The following is a 20,228-nucleotide window of genomic DNA, read 5'->3' as shown; positions in this document are numbered from 1 at the left end:
CACCAATATACAATTCCGGAAGGCGACTTAAATGTTTCGACTGATTACATATTTAAGTTAGTAAGTTCAATATGCAGTAGTCGACTTGTTCGCAGACATCTTCAAGTTGCTCGTGAGAAGGTGGCATTAGAGAGCAACGATTCGTTTCGATGATTGAACATGTAGTGAAGCATCGTTTCTCGTTATTTTTTCATGATCGTTATAGAATATATGAATGGTGAAAGGAAAGAAGGGTGAAAACAGAGGAAGAACCAATAAATTGAAATTGTCTCAAGGGTGTCTCCTTAATTTTTTTCCATTCAATCAATTAAGTGAATATATGAGAGTACCTCACGTATTCCCTATTTTTATAACTTTGGTGCATTGCACTACGACATTCATCCTGCAATCAAGCATAAAAGCTTTCTTCAAGAAGCAAAGTATTCCGTAGTTTCCCAGGATAAATTTCATCAATTTAAAAAATCTCAAAGTCATTCGCATAAACGTCACGTTGACACGATGTGTTCTCTTCCATATGTTGGTGTCGAGCCATGCTCAAGTCTTGTTATTATTGAACCATTCAACAAGTTTCACCCAAATTATAAGATATCAGTGATTACGCTGAAAACTGTAACTTACAATTCTAATAATTACTGTTATAAAACATTTTTCCTTTAACATCGTTAATATCAAAAGGTCACAATTTGAAATTTGCACCTTTTTGTCTATTTTTTTTAAAGTCAATTCCTTTTTATAACAAAGTTGTTATAATCAGTGTTATATTACCATCGCATGGCAATGATAACTTAAAATGTTAAGAAAATTGGAAATATTTATATTACTCAAGATATTTGACGTTAGTTACTAAAATTGTTCTTGGCCAAATCAAATCAAAATCAAAATCAGAAAAATATATCGCTTACTGCTTGAGTGGAGGTCACTGCATCAGGTGAATTACACTTTCAGAAGAAGAATTTCAGTACATAAGATGGCTAATTTGTCTACCCGCAAGCGTATGCTCCATACTCCACCGTATAGATGGTGCCAATAAAAAAATTTCCAGAAAGTTAGAAATGCGGTGTCTTCTACAAACTTTTTAAACCGTTCTTCTGACCACACCCGTATTCTAGCTTTCACCATTTAAAAATTAATATTTGCTTTAATTAATACTACTCATAAAAACAAGTAACTTTGAGGAAATCGACTTCGTAACCACCTAGCTCTTCTATATAAGTTTAATAACTATAGCTAATGAAATTCGAATTTCGATAAAGCTGTAAATATTAAAACAATTGTTTTAATTCTTAAAACAATCTGATCTCTGGTAATGTAGGGAAGTGTACCCGGTTGTGGGCCACCCGCCATTTTTGACATGTGCGTTTTGCTAGCGCTGTGAAACTTTCACAAGGGCCTCGAACCGAAAACATCTATTCGAATTTTCTGTACTGAACACAGTGTTGAACCATGGTCGGATGCTACCAGGGAAGAGGGGCTCCTCTTTTCGGAGGGTGAGTTCATCCGAGCGTCTGTTCCCCATGTTAGGGGCGGCTCAAAACAGCGTCTGTTCTCCATGTTAGGAGCGGCTGATGTATCGTCCTTCTGTCAGCGTGGGACTCTAAACAGAGCTGACACGATGGTCCTCCGGTGAGACAGGGGGTTGGAGAAGGCCCAACAAGCCGCCCTGGAAAACTAACTGTTAAGAACAATGCAGAAGAAAATACGAATCGGAACAATCGGCAAAGACCTACGCTACAGAACTGCAGGTCACTCTGCTTTCCAGCTTTCGACAGGATGATCTACGACGAACTCCAACCACGCAACTTTGAAGTCGTACCACTGTAGGAACTTTGCTTAACAGGACAAAAGGTATGGAAAAGCGGGCCTCGAGCGGCTACTTTCTACCAGACCTGTGGCACCACCAACGAGTTGGGAACCGGCTTTGTAGTGCTGGGTAGGATGCGTCAACGCGTGATTGGATGGACTCCGATCAACGCAAGGATGTGTAAGTTGATGATCAAAGGCCGTTTCTCCAGCTACAGCATCATCAACGTACACTGCCCACACGATGGGAGACCCGACGACGAGAAGGAAGCGTTCTATGCGAAGCTGGAGGAGGTGTACGACGGCTGTTCGCAACGGGACGTGAAAATCGTCATCGGTGATATGAACGCTCAGGTAGGACTGGAGGTAATGTTTAGACCGGTAATCAGGCCAAACAGCTTGCATACCGTATCGAATGACAACGGCCAACGATGTGTGAACTTCGCAGCCTCCCATAGCATGATAGTCCGAAGTACTTTCTTCCCCCGCAAATATATCCACAAAGCCACTCGTAGATCACCTGACCAATGCACCGAAAACCAAATCGATCACGTTCTAATCGACGGGCGATTCTTCTCTGATATCACCAACGTTCGTACCTACCGCAGTACCAATATAGATTCGGACCATTGCCTAGTTGCTGTATGCATGCACTCGAAACTTTCAACGGTGTACAACACTCGTCGTAGACGGACGCCAATGCCCAACATCGCGCAACTTCGGGACGCCGGGGTTGTCCAAGACTACGCACAGCGGCTGGAAGCATTGAAGTTGCTTATATTTATTAAAAGCTTTCAAATGTATACATTACAATTTTATTATACATGACTTGACAACTATATACAAGAAAAGAAATCATTATCCGAGTTCAAAAATTTTGCAAAAGAAAAAACAGCCACGGTAATATTGAATTGAGATACCTTGCCTTTTGAGAAAGGCAAAAAGGTGCGAAATCGGCAAAGTCCCAAAAAGTCGATTTTCGTAAAAAAAAATTCGAGATAACATAAAATCTCGACGTTTCATGCATTTTAAAGATGTTTGGCATCAAAACTACGAATTAGATTTCTAAAATTTCATGGCTTCCCGCCTATGAAAAAAAATTTGAGTTCCGGCTTATATGGGAATTTCATATGTGACCGGACGGTTCAGTCTATATTTCCGGAACCATATAAGGGATCCGTACGAAATTTTATGGACACCTGTGGGGATATTATAGCTATCATTTGGGACTAAGTTTGTGAAAATCGGCCCAACCATTTCCATCTTTCAAGATTAACGAACTCCATTATGTGAGTTCGTTAATTTTGAAAGATGGCCGCTTTTTCTGGGCACTTCCGGAACCGTCTATGGTGGTCAATCTAGTCAACGATAGTTTGGTTGGCCGTCGGTGACCTAGAACTGCAAATTTAAGTTGTTTGAGAGACATTTTCGCAAAATTATTACCTTTTTTGCTCTCATCGAAGTATCGGTTTGAATCGCAATTTGCTATGTGATCGCACGCCGCAACCCGTAACTCCGGAACCGAAAGTCGGATCGGGATTAAATTTAATAGCCGAGGCCGCAACACCTTTCATTTGAGACTAAGTTTGGCTGAATCGGTTATTCTGAATTTATATACTTCTGCCGGGGCTTCCGGAACCGATTATGGTAGCCAATGTGGCTAAAGAGATGTTGAATGGCTGTTAGTGACCTAATACTACAAATCGAAGTAGTTGTGGTTACATTTTGGAAAAAATTTCATCTTTATACATTCATTGCAGAATTTATTAAAATCGACATTTTCTGCGTGATCGTACTCATCACCCTGTAATTCCGGAAACGAAAGTCAGATCCATTAGAAATTCAATAGCAAGCTATGGGAACGTTGTACCTTTCGTTTGAGACTATGCTTGTCAAAATTGGTTCAGCCATCTCTGAGAAAAATGAGTGACATTTTTGGTCACATACACACACAGATGCACATACATACATACATACATACATACATACATACATACATACATACATACATACATACATACATACATACATACATACATACATACATACATACATACATACATACATACATACATACACACAGACATTTGCCGAACTCGCCGAACTGAATCGAATGGTATATGTCACTCGGCCCTCCGGGCCTCCGTTAAACGGTCGATTTTCAGAGCAATTGCAATACCTTTCTAGTGAGAAAGGCAAAAATAATAAACAACGTACACTAAACATCTACCAACGAATATCAAAGCTGCTCTAGCGACGACGACATGGACGCAAATACGACCGAGGAAGAATGCAGACGGAACGATCAGCAAGCAGCAGATGGTAAACCTGACCATTACTTACCACCGACAAAAGAAAATTAACACAAGAAGCGGAGAGCAGTGCGCCCAGGAAACACGACAGCAATAATATTCGATTCCGTTTTATCTTCCAAGAATTGGAAATTGAATTGTATCTTTGAAATGTATATGATTTTCCATGAAGGCGAATGACCCTCGACTTAATAAACAATAACAATAACTTATTCTTCTGCCGAATCGCAGCTTTGTTGCATCTTTCAGTAAGAATTGGACAGTTGAGAGATCAGCTGCGAATTTGATTTCCGAGATTTCAGTAAGAAGAAAGTTTGTTAGCTGAAATTCGCAAAACATTTCGCTGACAAGCAGTAAATAAATTTCACCTTGCTGAGCTGAATTTCCATATTTTGCTGATCACACGGCTATATGGAGTTTAACGAGCTGAATCAAGTGTGTAACCTGTGTTAAACAGACTACGATCTCTTTTGACATATAAAATATCTGTTAACACCCTGAAGTCGGTTTCTGATATACTCCTAGGATCGTGATGCAATCTTCTAAGGAGTTTGAGGACATCCATTGGGATCCTTCTCAGTTTTTGTCTTACTCAGGATTCTAATTCAATGCTGTTCAGAATACTATTGGAATCCTTGAAGGACAACGTCAAAATACTGAGGAAGATTTGACGAAAATCCTGAAAAATATTTCATTGAAATTCTTAGAAAGATGTTGGCCGCTCGTATTTGTGGTTTTGCTAGGCATCGTTGCGTCCTGGGGTCACATTGCCCCGCTTGGAAGAAAAACGGGCAGCCAGCAAAAATCCGTCAGGATTCCGGCAGCTGTCAAAATTATCAAAATGGCGCTGCCAGAATTCAGTTATACTCCTTCCAGTTATGGCAGGCAGATTCGCCTCACCGGTTCTGTTTTGTTTATCGTTGTTTCATTTTCGCCATATTTATATTTTCCTAAGAAGGATAGTTTTGGCAGATGAAAAAATAAGAAGAAACAAAGATTTTGGTTTCAAACAAGGTAAGTAATATGAATTTCATGTCTCCAGACATGTTTTTATTATAAATTTACATAAAATTTAAAAAAATTAAGAAAAAATACAAGCAAAACCTGAAGCGGCACAAAACCGGTCCTGCCGGTGCGTGTCTGGCAGAAATCCGGCAGAAAAAACCGTTAATAACCGTAAGGTGAAAAATTCTGCCAGAAACGGTTGTTGCATTTGAGCCGGCCGGCTGGGCAGCGCTCCGCCAGCCAGACCCCCAGAAATTCTGCCAGAGTTTTTATTTCGCTGCCGGCTATCTGGGGGGAATCCTGCCAGGCACGTCTGAGCGGGGCGTATCTCGAGACGAAAGGTTTATTGTAAGCAAGCTTGTATGAAAAAGTCGATTCAAAATGGTTCCATAATGTCGGCCCTGTTTCGGTTCACTATGTGAACGAGGGGATACTTTTCTAGAAGCTAATTAAATTTTAACCAAAAGTTAGATTTAGTTGATAGTTCTGAGCAAATATATTCATAACTAATGAAGAAACTGTTTTGATATTATTGTACATCATTTAAGCCAAATTAATATTTCCATTATCTCACACGCTTGGTTCGAAACAGGAGCGGATCCAGAAAAAAATTTCGGAGAGGGTTAAAAATTGCGATTTTGAAATGTTCATTGTACAGTTCGTAATAAGTAATGGCCTTATTTGATAAAAATCAGTTTTGGTGGTGGTGGTTTTGGTGAGTTTAAAACGAATTAAAATGGAAACTATTTTAAAAACTCTCAACATGTTAAAAAAATTCGGAGAGGGTCCGGATCCCCAAGACTCTCCCCCTGGATCCGCCTCTGGTTCAAAGCCAAGTGGTGCGAAATAAGGGGTGTACGGAATCAAATTGCATCAGTTTCAAATTCATTCCTTTAACTTTATTCTATTGGGTATTTTCTATTGAAATTTTGGGTGGATTCAGTTCAACGTGCATTGTTTACAATGTGATAGTTTTACTTGCAATTTTTGCAATAGTAAACAAATTTTGGGCACGCGCATAGAAAATTCGGATCTCTCCCACCGTGTCAAGAGTAGGAAACTGGGAATGGTCCAATCTACGGTAGGTCGCGTTTGAAATGATACAATGAACGTTTTGACCGTTAATAGGAAGGAAAAAGCGGTCAAAATAGATCTCCGTATTGTGTGAAGCGGATAGTCGAAGTTTTCAAGAGCATAATAAAATTAAAGTTTAATAGACGCTGAGTTGCGAAGAACGATAGAATCCAAGAAGTGAAGATCGCGTGTATTGAAGCTCTGCACTCTACTTTTGAAGAAACTACATTGTCGCGCCATGGATGACAAGACTTCCGGCAGCTTTCTGGGCTCCTTTTTTCCTTTTTATTTCGAATAATATGTAGCCGCAGTTTCTTTTTAACTTTTATACGACATTCAATTAGCTAGAGATTACTGAGTAGGGAAAGTTGTGAAAATTTAGGGCTATAGTACTCGAGTGAGAGCAAGGGTGTTAAATGTACAGATCGGAAACATAGAAGTTAGTGGCAGTGTTATTAGAAACAGGCTTAAAACTTTATGAAGTAATCTTTTGTCTTCTGCTGGTAGGAGTCGAGCTTACGCAACATTACCACGAATCGCTCAAGTCTACCAACAGGTCGGTTCTCACGGTAAAGAGGGACAAGTCTGTCTTTGCCAGGAGACATGTTGGTAGACTTGAGCGAATAGTAGTAATGCTGCCTAAGCTCGACTACGACAAATCCTAGCGAAATTCCGGAAATACAACTTGCAGGCTCACTATCTGATTATGGATTTCAAGGTGGCGTACGATTCTGTGGAACGAAACGAACTGTGGAAAATAATGTTTGAAAATGGCTATCCAACAAGACTGATTAAATTGGTTCGTATCACGCTAGATTGATCGAAATCAAGCTTTAGAATAGCCGGAGAGACATCAGACTTGTTCATGACGTTAGATGGATTGAGGTAGAGTGTTGCATTTAATAATTTGTTCTACTAATGACTTAGTCGATTGCAGACCAGTGGAAGAACCGTTTGAGTATTTGAAAAGGAAGATTGCGAGAATCGAACTGACTTTAAACGTATTGTTGTCGTACATGTATGTACATGGTAGCTGATAAAAAGAGAGGCAGTTCGAACTGTCGGTTCCGAAGTGGAATCAATAATTTTCGACGAATACGTACATCTTGGAATATTAGTGACATGTGATAACGATATTAGCCCCGAGATAAATAGGCGTGTTGCGGCAGCGAATAAGATCGCTGGATGTGTGCAATCAACTAAGTTGCACGAGTGGCGGGTGACGACACTACCAAATATCTATTTTTTTTCTAATTTAAAATTAGAAGTTATTTACACGTATTTTAATTTGAAAATTTCTTATATCATCGTGTTCCTCCGACACTTAAAGCAAAAACATACTTAAAACGTCAATATATTTAAACCGACCTTCAGAAACAGCGCGTTGAAGCAAAAATACTACCAAATTCTCAATCGCATGCGCACTACGACAAAACACTAGTTTGAGCAGGTTGATTTTGTATATAATTTATCGTGAAATCGGAAATGGTAACAAAATGGTTTTTGGTTCGTCTTTAGCAGGTCTGGGTTAGTATTTAAAACCATTTACATATTTTTCAATATTGGCCTATAAAAATGCAGTTTATATGAATAAATGCGAGTTTTTCTCTTTCAAAGCATTAAGGTTATAAATGTTTTTATGTGAAAGTGACTAAGAAACACGCTAAAATAGAATTTTACAAATTAAACTATTGGTATTGGTATTGCGATAAAACCGGGACGCCTGTTATGCCGCACTACGGAAGCCCCCGAGCGCTCCGACGCAGTCGTGCTACCAGCCAGCGACCAGCTTAGTCGTCCCGGCCCTGCGTTCGGAGGTCGTGAGGGGGTCTTCCCAACTCCCTTCTTAGGCGAGTATTTTGCTTTAAATGACGATCTGATTCCTGAAAACCTTCTGGTTTCCAGCTTGCCATCGGGTACATCACGTCCTTGCAATTTGTCGGGACGCTTGGCACATGGCGTCGATGGTTTGTGGTTGTATTACCAAAACGTCAGAGGGCTCAGGACGAAAATCGAGGACTTGTACTTGGCTGCTCTTGACGGCGACTACGATATTTTCGTTCTAACGGAAACTTGGCTTGATGATCGTATTACATCGATGCAGCTCTTCGGGGATTCTTACGCGGTTTATCGTGCGGATCGAGGTACTCGTAACAGTATCCATGGTCACGGCGGAGGAGTTTTAATTACTGTTTCTTCCGCACTTGCCTCCTGTGAGTTTGGTGTGGGTAGTTCATCAAGCATTGAAGCAGTTCGGACGAAGATTACTACGCAAACGAAGAACTACTTTATTGGAGCTGTTTACATTCCTCTTGAAAAACGACTTGATTGTTCTATTACGCAGTTCCACCTAGACTCCATAGAGCGCGCTTCTTCTCAGGCATATACAAACGATGTGATGATAGTCCTTGGCGATTTCAACCAACCAGGACTTATGTGGGTTTCTTCTGGACGTGGGTACGCTTACCCTAACTCGTAATCGTTGACAACAAATCCTGCCAGCCGCTTACTTCTGTACGGGATGGCTTTTCACGGACTAAGTCAAGTAAGTACGGTTTCCAACCATCAATCTCGTTTTCTTGACCTTGTCTTCATTAATGAGAATGCTTTGCCTGAGTGTTCTGTGAGTGAAGCTTCCAGTGCCTTTGGATAACTATCATCCCGCTTTAGAAATATCCATTTCCACCATTAGTTCACCACTATATGAAGAAGCTTTAGCTGTGAATCGTCGTAATTTTCGCAAAACTGATCTAGTAGCTCTACGCCGCTCACTGTTGCTGATTGACTGGAGTGTACTACTTGATCAAGTGGATGTAGAATCTATGTAGATGTTGCAGTTGATCTCTATAATCGGTTACTCCTTGACTGTGTTGAAAAATCTGTTCCAAATTATCAATCTCACAGGAAGCCTCCCTGGTCGAACGCAATGCTTCGGAATCTGAAACGCACCCGTGCCAAAGCTCTACGTGCGTACACAAATCGACGATGCCCTATTCTCAAGCGCTTTTTCGCAATAGCCAGTAATGAGTACCGCTGTTATAAAAAATTGCTGTACAAAGGATATGTGAACCGCATCCAACAAAACTTACGACGAAATCCGAAGGGCTGCTGGACTTTTGTTAATACGAAGAGGAAGGAAACGGATCTTCCGTCTAGGATGGTCTACAATGGCGAAGTAGCGACTACGACGGCGACAAAGTGTTCCCTATTTGCCAGTTACTTCTCGAGTGTTATCACTACTGATGCGCCAACTGCCATCGAGCTCGACAACGCGTCCCGTGATGTTCCCGTTGGTGCGGTGGATATGGATGTATTCACCAATGCAGAACAATCGGTTCTCTCTGCAATACAAAAAACGAAATCGTTGTATGCTCCAGGACTAAGTGCACTGCCTTCAGCTGTTCTGAAAAAATGTTCGGATATTTTAGCGATTCCACTGACGCACCTTTTCAATGTGTCACTTCAGCAGCAAAAAATCCCCGATGATTGGGAGTGTTCAGTCATGTTTCCGATACACCAGAAAGGTGACAAAAGCAACATCGAGAACTACCGTGGAATCACTTCGCTGAGAGTCGAGTCAATTTTTTTCGAATCGCTTATCAACGAGGTGCTGTTCTCTGCTAGTAAACATTACATAAGCACTTGTCAGCACGGATTCTTTCCCGGTCGAGCGGTGGAGACGAACCTGGTCTCCTTCACATCCTTTTGTATGTCCAAACAACTGCAGGTGGACACGATTTACATAAATCTTAAGGCTGCTTTCGACACTGTTAATCATGAGATACTGCTAACGAAGCTTGATAAACTTGGATGCACTGCCCGATTCTGCCGTTGGCTTCGATCATACCTTGTTCACCGTAAAGTCGTTGTTCAAATTGGTGACAATGAATCTGAGTCCTTTTCCAACCATTCTGGAGTTCCTCAAGGTAGTACACTTGGTCCGCTACTGTTTTCACTGTTCGTGAATGATGTGGCTTTCGTCTTAATGCGTAGAGGGAAACTGTTCTTCGCCGACGACTTGAAAATATTTCTAATTATAAGGAAAGAAGCCGATTGCCGTGAGCTACAGTATCTCGATACTTTTTATAGTTGGTGTAAAAGAAACATGATGGTTCTTAGTGTTGCTAAATGCTTTGTTGTCAGCTTTCATCGAACGAGGAACATGTTTAGTTTCAACTACAACATCGCTGGAACTCAGCTGCAACGTGTTGATCATGTAAAAGATTTGGGCATCATCCTTGATGAAAGGCTAACGTACACCCATCACTTCTCAGCGATCATTGACAAAGGTAATCGTCAACTAGGTTTTATGTTCAAAATATCCAACGAATTCCCTTTGTACTTCAAAGCGTTGTATTGTTCGCTGGTGCGCTCACGGTTGGAATTCGCAAACGTCGTCTGGTGCCCCTACCATGCAACTTGGAGCTAAAGAATTGAAGCCGTCCAGCTAAGATTCATAAGATATGCATTACGTCAATTGCCTTGGAATGATCCGCTGAACTTGCCGCCATACGAAGACCGTTGTCGATTACTAGGACTGCACACTTTAGAAGATCGTAGACACGCGTCGCAAGCTACCTTCGTATCTAAGCTTCTTCTCGCCGAATATGATGTTCCCGATCTCCTATCACAAATTAACCTCTACGCACTCGTCCTCGAACACTGCTGCAGATTGAAATGCGTAACACTAACTACGCTGCCAACAGCCCGATACTATCAATGGTCCGTCGCTTCAACGATTTTACCGACATCTTCGACTTCGTCATTAGTTCTGCACAGTTTAGAAATCGTTTGTTATCACTTTAGGTTAATTATTTGTAATTTAGTTCATTAAGACTCATTGTCAGATGGACGTGAATTGTTAAATACATACATACAAAAATACGCTCTTACTATCCAACTGGCAAAATTGCATATATTGCAGCCCTATCACTATAAATAAATTTTTTTCTATACCTCTTGAATATCCGGCTCTAAGTTAGTGTCGGATTCTGATGAGACGAAATTGAAATGAAAATTCTATAACTAATTCAGTTATAAGTTTACAGTGCAATAGTGTTTTAGATCAATTGGTTTTCACCCAAATTATTCTCGTTAGGTAGAGCTGTAGCATAGAATCCTTTTCCAATTTTTCATTCCCGATTAACGTATGAAGATTAATATTGCAATTCTTGATAACGCATTTCATCTATTTTTTGCATTGATAACAACACGGAGCCGGCGGAGAGGAGAGGTAAAGAGGTTTTCGCATGCCACTAAAATCAATTTTCACGACTAACGTGTTTTGAAATATGCAATAAACCTCAACATATGTTGCTATCTCATTTTCGTGATTTTTCGTTATTTTTTTACGATTTCGCCTGAATTTAAGAACATGATGCATTACGCGACTTTCGAAGGTTAAACCTAATAAATTCACACTCTAAAACTTACCTTCTTCTTGGTCAAATCACAGCAGTCTCCGTTAATCAGCGTCATTTCGCGACTGTATCGCGTCATCAGTTTCGCCTTTGGTTCGGACACTTGGAAGTAGGTGGAACTGGTGGTCAGTATGTCCAGCGGGCTAAAATGATGCAACATGGGAGAACTGATTAGATCGTTAGAAGTGTGTCTGCACCCTACGGCGTACAACGGTGCATGAGGATCTCACCTTTTCTGCGGACTCGCTTCCGGTGTCGCCGTCGAGGCATCCTTCTTCATCGGCCGGGGCGCTATTTGAATGTTGAACAGATCGGATACATAGTCGGAGGATGATTTGAACGTCTTGGGAGCTGGTGGTTGTTTCGGGGGTGTAGCAATAGCAGGATGGTATGCGAGCGGTGATGATATACGGGTCGAAAACAAAAGCAATAAAAAGGGATAGGTTAGCAATACTATTGAAATAAACTAGCAATGTAGGGTATTTGCTGAGGGAATGAAACATGCGTATCTACTTTATAATGATGATGTTTGAAAATCAGCCGTCTACTGGTCAATGCAACCTGACCACGGTTTTTATGGCATTTCTAGCAAGTCTGAGCACAGAACCAAAAGTAATGTTATGTTCACGCCACACTGACTTCATTGCCTTGCTTTACTGGCGAAATAAAATGAGGGCCTCTTCAAATTGACCTACCGCTGAGCTGAGATTATACACAGATGATTAAAATTGGGTGAAAATTAATTCGTTTTGTTAAAAGTGGAACGAATTCAATTAACAAGCAGTGCCGTGTGCGTAAAAATCATCGTAAAACGTTTTCAGCGAGTTAATCTTTTATTTTCGAGGTGTGATTTTGGAGGTTGGTATTGAACATACCTACCACATAAGTGGAAGATTTATTCTCATTTATCCACATGATGTTTCTCGGGGAAAACATGATTTTTCGAAACGGAAAACAATTTCATAGCAATAGATTCTTTCGAAAGTAAGTGAATAAATGGTAGATCGTTTGGAAATAGAGCACTTGATTTTAGGGAAAAGTGTTACTCCAAATACACAACGTTTAAAACGTTCTAAAACTTTGTCGATGACTCCAAACCCCTAAAATACAAAATAATAAAGTTAGTATAACAGCGCCACTTATGTAGTGAAAATTGAAAATAATTTACAGCACCAAAAGAAGGCGTAGATGAAACCAAGATACTTTGCTGAACACAGAATTTCAAAAAATTGCCTGCGCAAAGTGCTAGAGTCTTGCATTTTTTTTCTTTCTAACCTAGTCTGCAGTGGTCCAGAATGTGAGTTTAGCAGTAATTTTAACTCTTTAATAAAACCAAATGACTTGGCCTTACAATATATTTAGGAAAGTTAGCGTACTTTGCAAGGTTCTTCATTTAGTTTAAATAGCAGCTCAGAAGGAAAATCAGAATATATTGGCTTAAATGGCACGTTCCCCGTATGTAGTCGGGGATTTGTGCCTTAAGAGGATTAGTGCCTTAAAAGGATTTGTGCAGCTAGAGTGGTTCTTATTTTAGCAAGATCAAAAATTGAACTTTTTAATGGTTCGAGATAGAGCTTGACTGTCTTCAATGAAGTTGTAGAACAAAACATTTTGGAAAAATTTGCCGAAGACATGCAATGTGATATGAAGTGATCAGAACGTTCAAAGAGCTTCATACAATCAAGCGGAGCTATACTGGTAGCAGAAAACCCGGCACGGCAAGACCAGGACGACATTGAACTAATTTAAGCATCGCTGCAAAATTTAGATTCGATTTTCAATTTAATTTTAGCGAAAACATTGATACCAGTATTTTGGTTTACATGTATACAAAGTCTGTAAGGAACTGAACCGTAGCGACAAACAAATCTGTGTTTGGAAAGCGATCTGCGGATGTGGCAAAATGGTTCAACTTTTTGCCATATTTGGGACCACCAACGCACAAATTTATTAAAACAAAACTCCTCCACATTCGGTTTTCTTGAGGTGTCGCGAAGACGACACACTCCTATGATCAGATTAAGCATCTTCCAGTAAACCCGGACCGGCTTAAACTGGCACAGAACCAAAAATGTTGTTTTTTGTAATTTTTGTACTTTTAAACAACAACTTCTCCCATGCGAAAAAATTCGAGCCGTCTTGAAGCCAAATCTGCATAAAATTCCAAAAGTGTGTAAACATATACTTAAACACCACAAACTGCAGAAAGGAGCGACCCTTTTATGTTTATTTTAAAAAATATTCTCCTATATTCTCAGTATTTTGCCCACTTAAACTTGGCCTAAATGATAGAGGTCCCTTAGTTCAATTGTGCCGTGTGATCGATAAGTGGAAGTAGTGTTATGACGGACATCTAAACGGCGGAGTAGTAAACGACGAGAGCAGCACACGAATCAGCCCGAAGATGCGCGCAACCGACGACAGATTCCCATATATACCGGAGAGTCAGGAGAGGATCGTACGGCAGAGGAATAATAAAGGCAGACGGATTTTTTTTCTTTGTTGGGTACATTAACCATTGCGACCAGTTTTTTATCTATTGTGGTAGAGGCAGACGGACACGGTGATGGGGTGCAAACGAATAATGCAATCTAGTCCCAAATTATTGCTAAATAAGCCTAAAAATGGTGTAAATTTGGTTCAAAATTAGGGGAAAAATCAATCCGAAATTGGCTCGATATTGGTTTAAACTGGACTGAAATTGATTCAAAATTGGTGAGAAATTAGTTCAAGATTGGTCCAAAATTAGTCCAAAATAAGTTCAACATTGGACCGAAATTGGTTCGACGCTGGTTTAAAATTGGACCAAAACTGGTTCGAAATTGGTGCGAAACAGATGCAAAATTGGTTCAGATTTGGTCCAAGATTAGTTCAAAATTGGACCGAATATGGCTCCAAATTCGTTTAAAATTGTTCCAAAACAGGCCGAAACTTGACTCAAAATTGGTGCAAAATTAATTCAAAATTGGTTCAAAATTTGCCGAAAAAAATTGGTCTGACATTGATCCAAAATTATTCCAAAATTAATCAAAAATTGGACTGAAATTGGCCTGATATTGGTTTAAAATTGAACTAAAATTGGTCCGAAATTGGTTCAAAATTGGTCAAGAAATTAGTCCGACATTGATCTAAAATTTACTCTAAATTGGTCCAAAATTGGCTCGACATTGGTTTCAGACTGGAGAAAAATTAGTTTAATACATAATTCGACCACAATTGGCTCCAAATCTGGTCAAAAGTTATCCCAAATTGGTCCAAAATTAGCCAAAAATTGAAAATGGGACCAAAATTGGGTCCGAAATTGATCCAAAATTGGTTCAGAATTGGTCTAATCTTAGTCCAAAAGCAGACCGAAATTAGTTTGATAATCGGTTAAAACTTAGTCCGAAATTGGTTGAAAATTGCTTTAAAATTGTTTTAAAAGTGGTAAAAATGGTAGATAATTCGTCAAAAAATTAGTTCGATTTTGATCCAAAATTCCGAAATTGGTCCAAAATTGATTCAAGATTGGTCCAAAATTTGCTTGACAATGTTTTAAAATTGGACGAAAACTACTTCTAAATTGGTTAAAAAATTGGTACAAAATTGGTTGACAACTGAGCCAAAATCCTACATCGATCCAAGATTAGTCCGAAATTGGACAAAAATGGCTCGACATTAGTTTAAGATTGGACCAACATTGATCCGAAATTGGTCAAAAATAGATTCAAAATGGGTCCGAAATTGGTCAAAAAATTGATGGCAAATTGATTCAAATTGGTCCGAAATTGATCCAATTTTAAAGCAAAATTCGAACGAAATTGGCTGGAGTGGTTTAAAATTGTTTTAAATTAGTTCCCAAATCGATGGTTCAAGATTGGTCCAAATTTGGCCAAAAAATTGATCAAAAATTGATCCAAAATTAGTCAAAAATTCAAAATTGGTACAAAATTGATCCGATATTGATCGAAAATTGGTCCAAGATTAGTCCGAAATTCGACCGAAATTGGTTTAGAAATGGACTAAAATTGGCTCGACATCTGTTTAAGATGGAACAAAAATTTATCTGAAGTTGGTCCAAAATTGGGCAAAAATTGGTCCGAAATTGGTACGAAACTGATTCAACGTTGGTTCAGATTTGGTCCAAGATTAATTCAAAAATACACCGAATTGGCTCGAAATTGGTAAAAAATTGTTCCAAAATTGATTCAACATTGGTCAAAAATTTGTCAAAAAATTGGTCCGTCATTTATCGAAATTTTGTTTCAAAATTAATCCAAGCTTAATCCGAAATCCGACCGAAATTGGCTCGGCAGGGGCTTTAAATTGTTTCAAAATAGGTCCCAAATTAGTCCAAATCTGACCAGAAAATGGATCCAAGATTGGTCCTAAGTTAGTCAAAAATTCAAAATTGGTCCGACATTGATCCAAAATTGGTCCGAAATTGGTCGTAGATTACTTAGAAATTGGACCGTAATTGGCTGGATATTGGTTTAAAATTGGACCAAAATTGGTCCAAAAGTTACTCAAAATTAGTCAAAAATTGTCCTAAGCTTAGTCCACAGAAATTAGTTCGACAATCGGTAAAAAAAATTGAGCAAAATTGGCGGAAATTGGTTCGAGATTGGTTTAAAATTGGTCCAAAAGTAATCAAAAAATGGTCCAAAATTGGTCAAAAATTCGTTCGATATTGATCCAAAATTGGTCCAAGGTTACTCCAAAATTGGAACGAAATGGGCTCTACATTGGTACAAGATTGGACCAACATTTGTCCAAAATTGGTCCTATATTAGTTCATAATTGGTTCAAAATTGATCCAAAATTGATCAAATATCTGTCCTAAATTGGTCCAAAGTTAATCCAAAATTGTTTCGAAATTGGACCGAAATCAGATCGACATTAGTTTAAAATTGGACCAAAATTGGTCCGAAATAGGTTCTAAACTGGTTCAAAATAGGTCCAACATTGGTCAAAAATTAATCCGCCATTGATCTTAAATTGCTCCACAATTGACCCAAGATTATTCCAAAATTGAACCGAAATTAGCTCGACATAAATTTAAAATTCTTCCAAAATTGGTCAAAAATTGGTACAAAATTGATCCTAACTTAGTTCATAATCAGACTAAAATTGGCTCGATATTGGTTCAAAATTGGTGCGAAATTGGGACAAGATTAATTTTAAATCAAAATTGAACCGAAGTTAGCTCAACATTGGTTTAAAATTAGATTAAAATTGGTCAAAAAATTAGCCAGACATTGATCCAAAATTGGTCCGAAGTAAGTCCGAGATTACTCCAAGAAAATTAAAAAAATTGGACGACATTGGCTCGACATTGGCCAGAAATTGGTCCAAAACTTGTATACAATTAATAAAAAATTGGACTGAGATAGGTTTAAAAATCGGTCCAAATCTGGCCAATAAATTGATCCAAAATTGGTCCAAAATTTATCAAATCTCAGTTCACATTGGTTTAAAATTGGACAAATATTGGTCCGAAATAGGCCCAAAATTGGTTTGCAATTGGTCCAAAGCTGGTCCAAGCGTAGTCCAAAATTTGTTCGACAATCGATAAAAAACTGGTCCGGAATTGGTTCAAAACCTCAAAATTTTGTCGAATAATTGGTTCGACAATGGTCCAAAATTGTTCCAGGATTAGTCCAAAATTGGTTCGAAATTGGTTCATGATTGGTTCAAAATTGGTAAACATTTGTCAAAAAGTTGGTCAGACATCGGTCCAAAATTGGTCCAAAGTTAGTCAAAAATTGGTTCAAAATAGGTTAAAAAATTAATCCGAAATGGGTATGGCTAAAAATTTAGTTTTTAACTAATTTTGGGTCACTGAATCCTTTTCAGCTATCAGTTTGGAAATTCCATATTTCTTTTTGACAATTATTTTTATGAATACCTATTCGAAGGTGGTGGTCCCTGAAGAGTTAATATACACGTCAATAGTAGTAGCCAATCATAGATGTTAGGAGAAATGGTTTCCAAAACTAGTAAGAATCACTAATTTTTTAACAAAATGAAGACGTTTAGCTAAGCAATTTGTAAAAAGATTTAAGAGCTACAAGACAATGATATTTTTATGAATTCTTTGGTGCAGAAGTAAGTAAGACACCTACAGGCTAGAGTTAAAAATGTTTCAATAATTGAGTGACAGAAAATAAAAACTACAAGAGATAGAACATACTTCGTAAAACGCGCTTCAATTCTATTAGTATGTAAAAATCGGATATAAACTTCAAGCGTAAAAATCGGACTGGAGCTCTTAGATGTAGAGTAGGGTGTCCCAAAATGACATCATGTTAAAAAAGTCAGCGGGCTCACTACTTAAATGAAAGGTTAGTATAGCAGCACCACTTTGTTCTTCGGAGTGAATTTGTTAAAACGCTCCCTACTACTGGCGAATTTTGATTTTTTGTAAACTGGGCCGATTTTGGGTAAAATTTCAAATTCGTGCTTGTTGAAGTGCTCCTGAACCGTCTTAGATTTTTTCAATATTTTTGTAATTTTTCTGGAGATTCAAATGGAGAAGTTTGGTTAGTTAGTTTATACAAATTGTGGATTATAGAGCGGCAGAGCCTTTAAAACTTAGTGAAAAGTATAATTTTTAGTGTTTTCATTAGTTTTCCTTCAAAATTGGGTATCTACAAAATTTTAAAAGTATAGGAAATACTTCAAATAGTTGAGCCAAATATAGGAGCGTAGTTTTTCTGAAGAAAGTGTATAGCTACGGCTAATGGGGTATGAGTTATATAAGTTTCTGTTATATAACCTTCGACATTTTTCGCAATTCATCAAAAATAATAATGTTCCAAAAAGACCACATATTGCTTTTTTTGGAAAATAGAAGGAAAATTATTAAAAATGGCGTTTTCTGTTTGTCTTTAGTGCGTCAGGATCGGGCTTAATGAGAATTTGATGAATTGTTGTACCATCAATTATAAAAATAATGATATCTTTACTAATGATGCCAAGTCTTTAATTATTTTCTGAAAAGTTAATTCTCCATAATTACTTCTTGGAGGCTTATTCACCAAAATTATTGTACGACAAGATGCGCTGTATTCTGTTGTAAAACTTTTTCGAAAATACAAAGCCTTCAAAATTGACTATTTTGGAATTGCGTGATCTAAAACGTAAAGATCAGTTTTTTAACATTCACCCCACCCTCCTGCATTTTTTTTCACTCTAAGGTACCTAACATGGAAATGAGACTTTATATACAAAATCTGAATACGTTAATCAATTCAGTATTTGTTTAATTTTTATGATTTTCAACTCCACTAGGTGGTTATTAATATACTAAATAATTTTAAAAAATTGTCAAATACTCATAAAAACCGCTTCTGGTGTAGTAGAGACAAGCAGGAAACGCCATTTCGCATCATTTTTCTCCTATTTTGCGAAAAACAAAATGCGGGCTAAGCACACTGAAATTGTTTTATTTTGTAGAACAGTGTTATTTTTTATGAATAGCATAAAATATCAAAAGGTGATCTTGCAAAAACTTAAATGACTCATATCGGATTAGCCGTAGCTATACACTTTCTTCAGCAAAAATACGCCCCTATATTTGGCTCAACTATTTGAAGTGTTTTCTATACTTTTAAAATTTTGTAGGTAGTTTTGAAGAAAAACTAATGAAATACACCAAAAATTAAACTTTTTTACCAAGTTTTAAAGGCTCTGCCGCTCTATAATCCACAATTTGTACAAACTAACTAACCAAACTTCTCCATTTGGATCTCCAGAAAAATTAAAAAAATATTGAAAAAATCAAAAACGGTTCAGGAGCACTTCAACAAGCATGAATTTGAAATTTTACCCAAAATCGGCCCATTTTACAAAAAAAATCAAAATTCGCCACTAGTAGGGAGCGTTTTAACAAATTCACTCCGAAGAAGAAAGCGGTCCTGATACCCTAACCTTTCATTTCAGAAACGAGCCCGATGACTTTTTTAACATGATGTCATTTTGGGACACCCTAATGTAGAGTTGTTCAAAAAAAACCTTCAGTATAAAACCGGAAAAATATATCCTGTTCTTACATGACGAGGCAAATGATAACAATTTAAAGTAACATAGATAAAAAGAAATTAAAAAAATCTAGTTCTTACAAAGTAATTTTCTTTGACCGACTTTTAATCTTTAACCTAAGGATATATGACTTTTCCTGCAAACGAAGTAAGCTTCTAATTGACAACAAGAAAATCTTCATTTATAACTCGTAATGTGCACGTAGCATGATGTCAATATTTTTATTCCAAAGTTATACCAAAACGATCTTTTAACTGAGAAATGAACAAAATTTCGAACGCGTGTTACGAAAACAAAAAAATAGCGGGTAAAAATATGATTACTACATGGAACTCTGGTCTAGATTTATCCAGAGAACATTATTGGATTTAATTGATCTTCAAGTAAACTCTAAACCTTGGAAAAAAAGTAAAAACACAAAAAAATGTGGAATCAATTATAATTTTTTTCGGAGGGCAAATATCCGAGAATTGCTATGAAATCTCAGTCGCTTGAAAGAAAAAATCTATAATAACCCATTTTTCGTTTTCAGATTGCACCATCTTAGCTGCATGAATGGTGCACAAGCGTAAAAAAGTGCACGAATAAATTTAAT

The 20,228-nt window shown here is 38.0% G+C and overlaps 1 protein-coding gene across 5 annotated transcripts in view; it reads right to left on the bottom strand.

Moving 5' to 3' along the window:
* Positions 1-20,228, bottom strand: part of LOC131682232 (protein Shroom) — a 764,905-nt gene that overhangs the window by 16,502 nt on the left and 728,175 nt on the right. For 2 of the 5 annotated variants that reach the window (XM_058963577.1, XM_058963579.1), the window contains 2 exons: positions 11,842-11,962; positions 11,625-11,778 (listed from right to left, as the gene is read on the bottom strand). In XM_058963577.1, the coding sequence (XP_058819560.1) occupies positions 11,625-11,778; positions 11,842-11,962 (275 nt within the window). The remainder of the gene's footprint in view (positions 1-11,624; positions 11,779-11,841; positions 11,963-20,228) is intronic. The other 3 variants (XM_058963578.1, XM_058963580.1, XM_058963581.1) reach the window with 3 other exon arrangements.

Source organism: Topomyia yanbarensis, chromosome 2 (assembly GCF_030247195.1).
Source record: "Topomyia yanbarensis strain Yona2022 chromosome 2, ASM3024719v1, whole genome shotgun sequence".
Classification (NCBI taxonomy): Eukaryota; Metazoa; Arthropoda; class Insecta; order Diptera; family Culicidae; genus Topomyia; species Topomyia yanbarensis.
The sequence above is the reverse complement of the archived record's forward strand: the minus strand, read 5'-3'. Positions and strand labels throughout refer to the sequence as shown.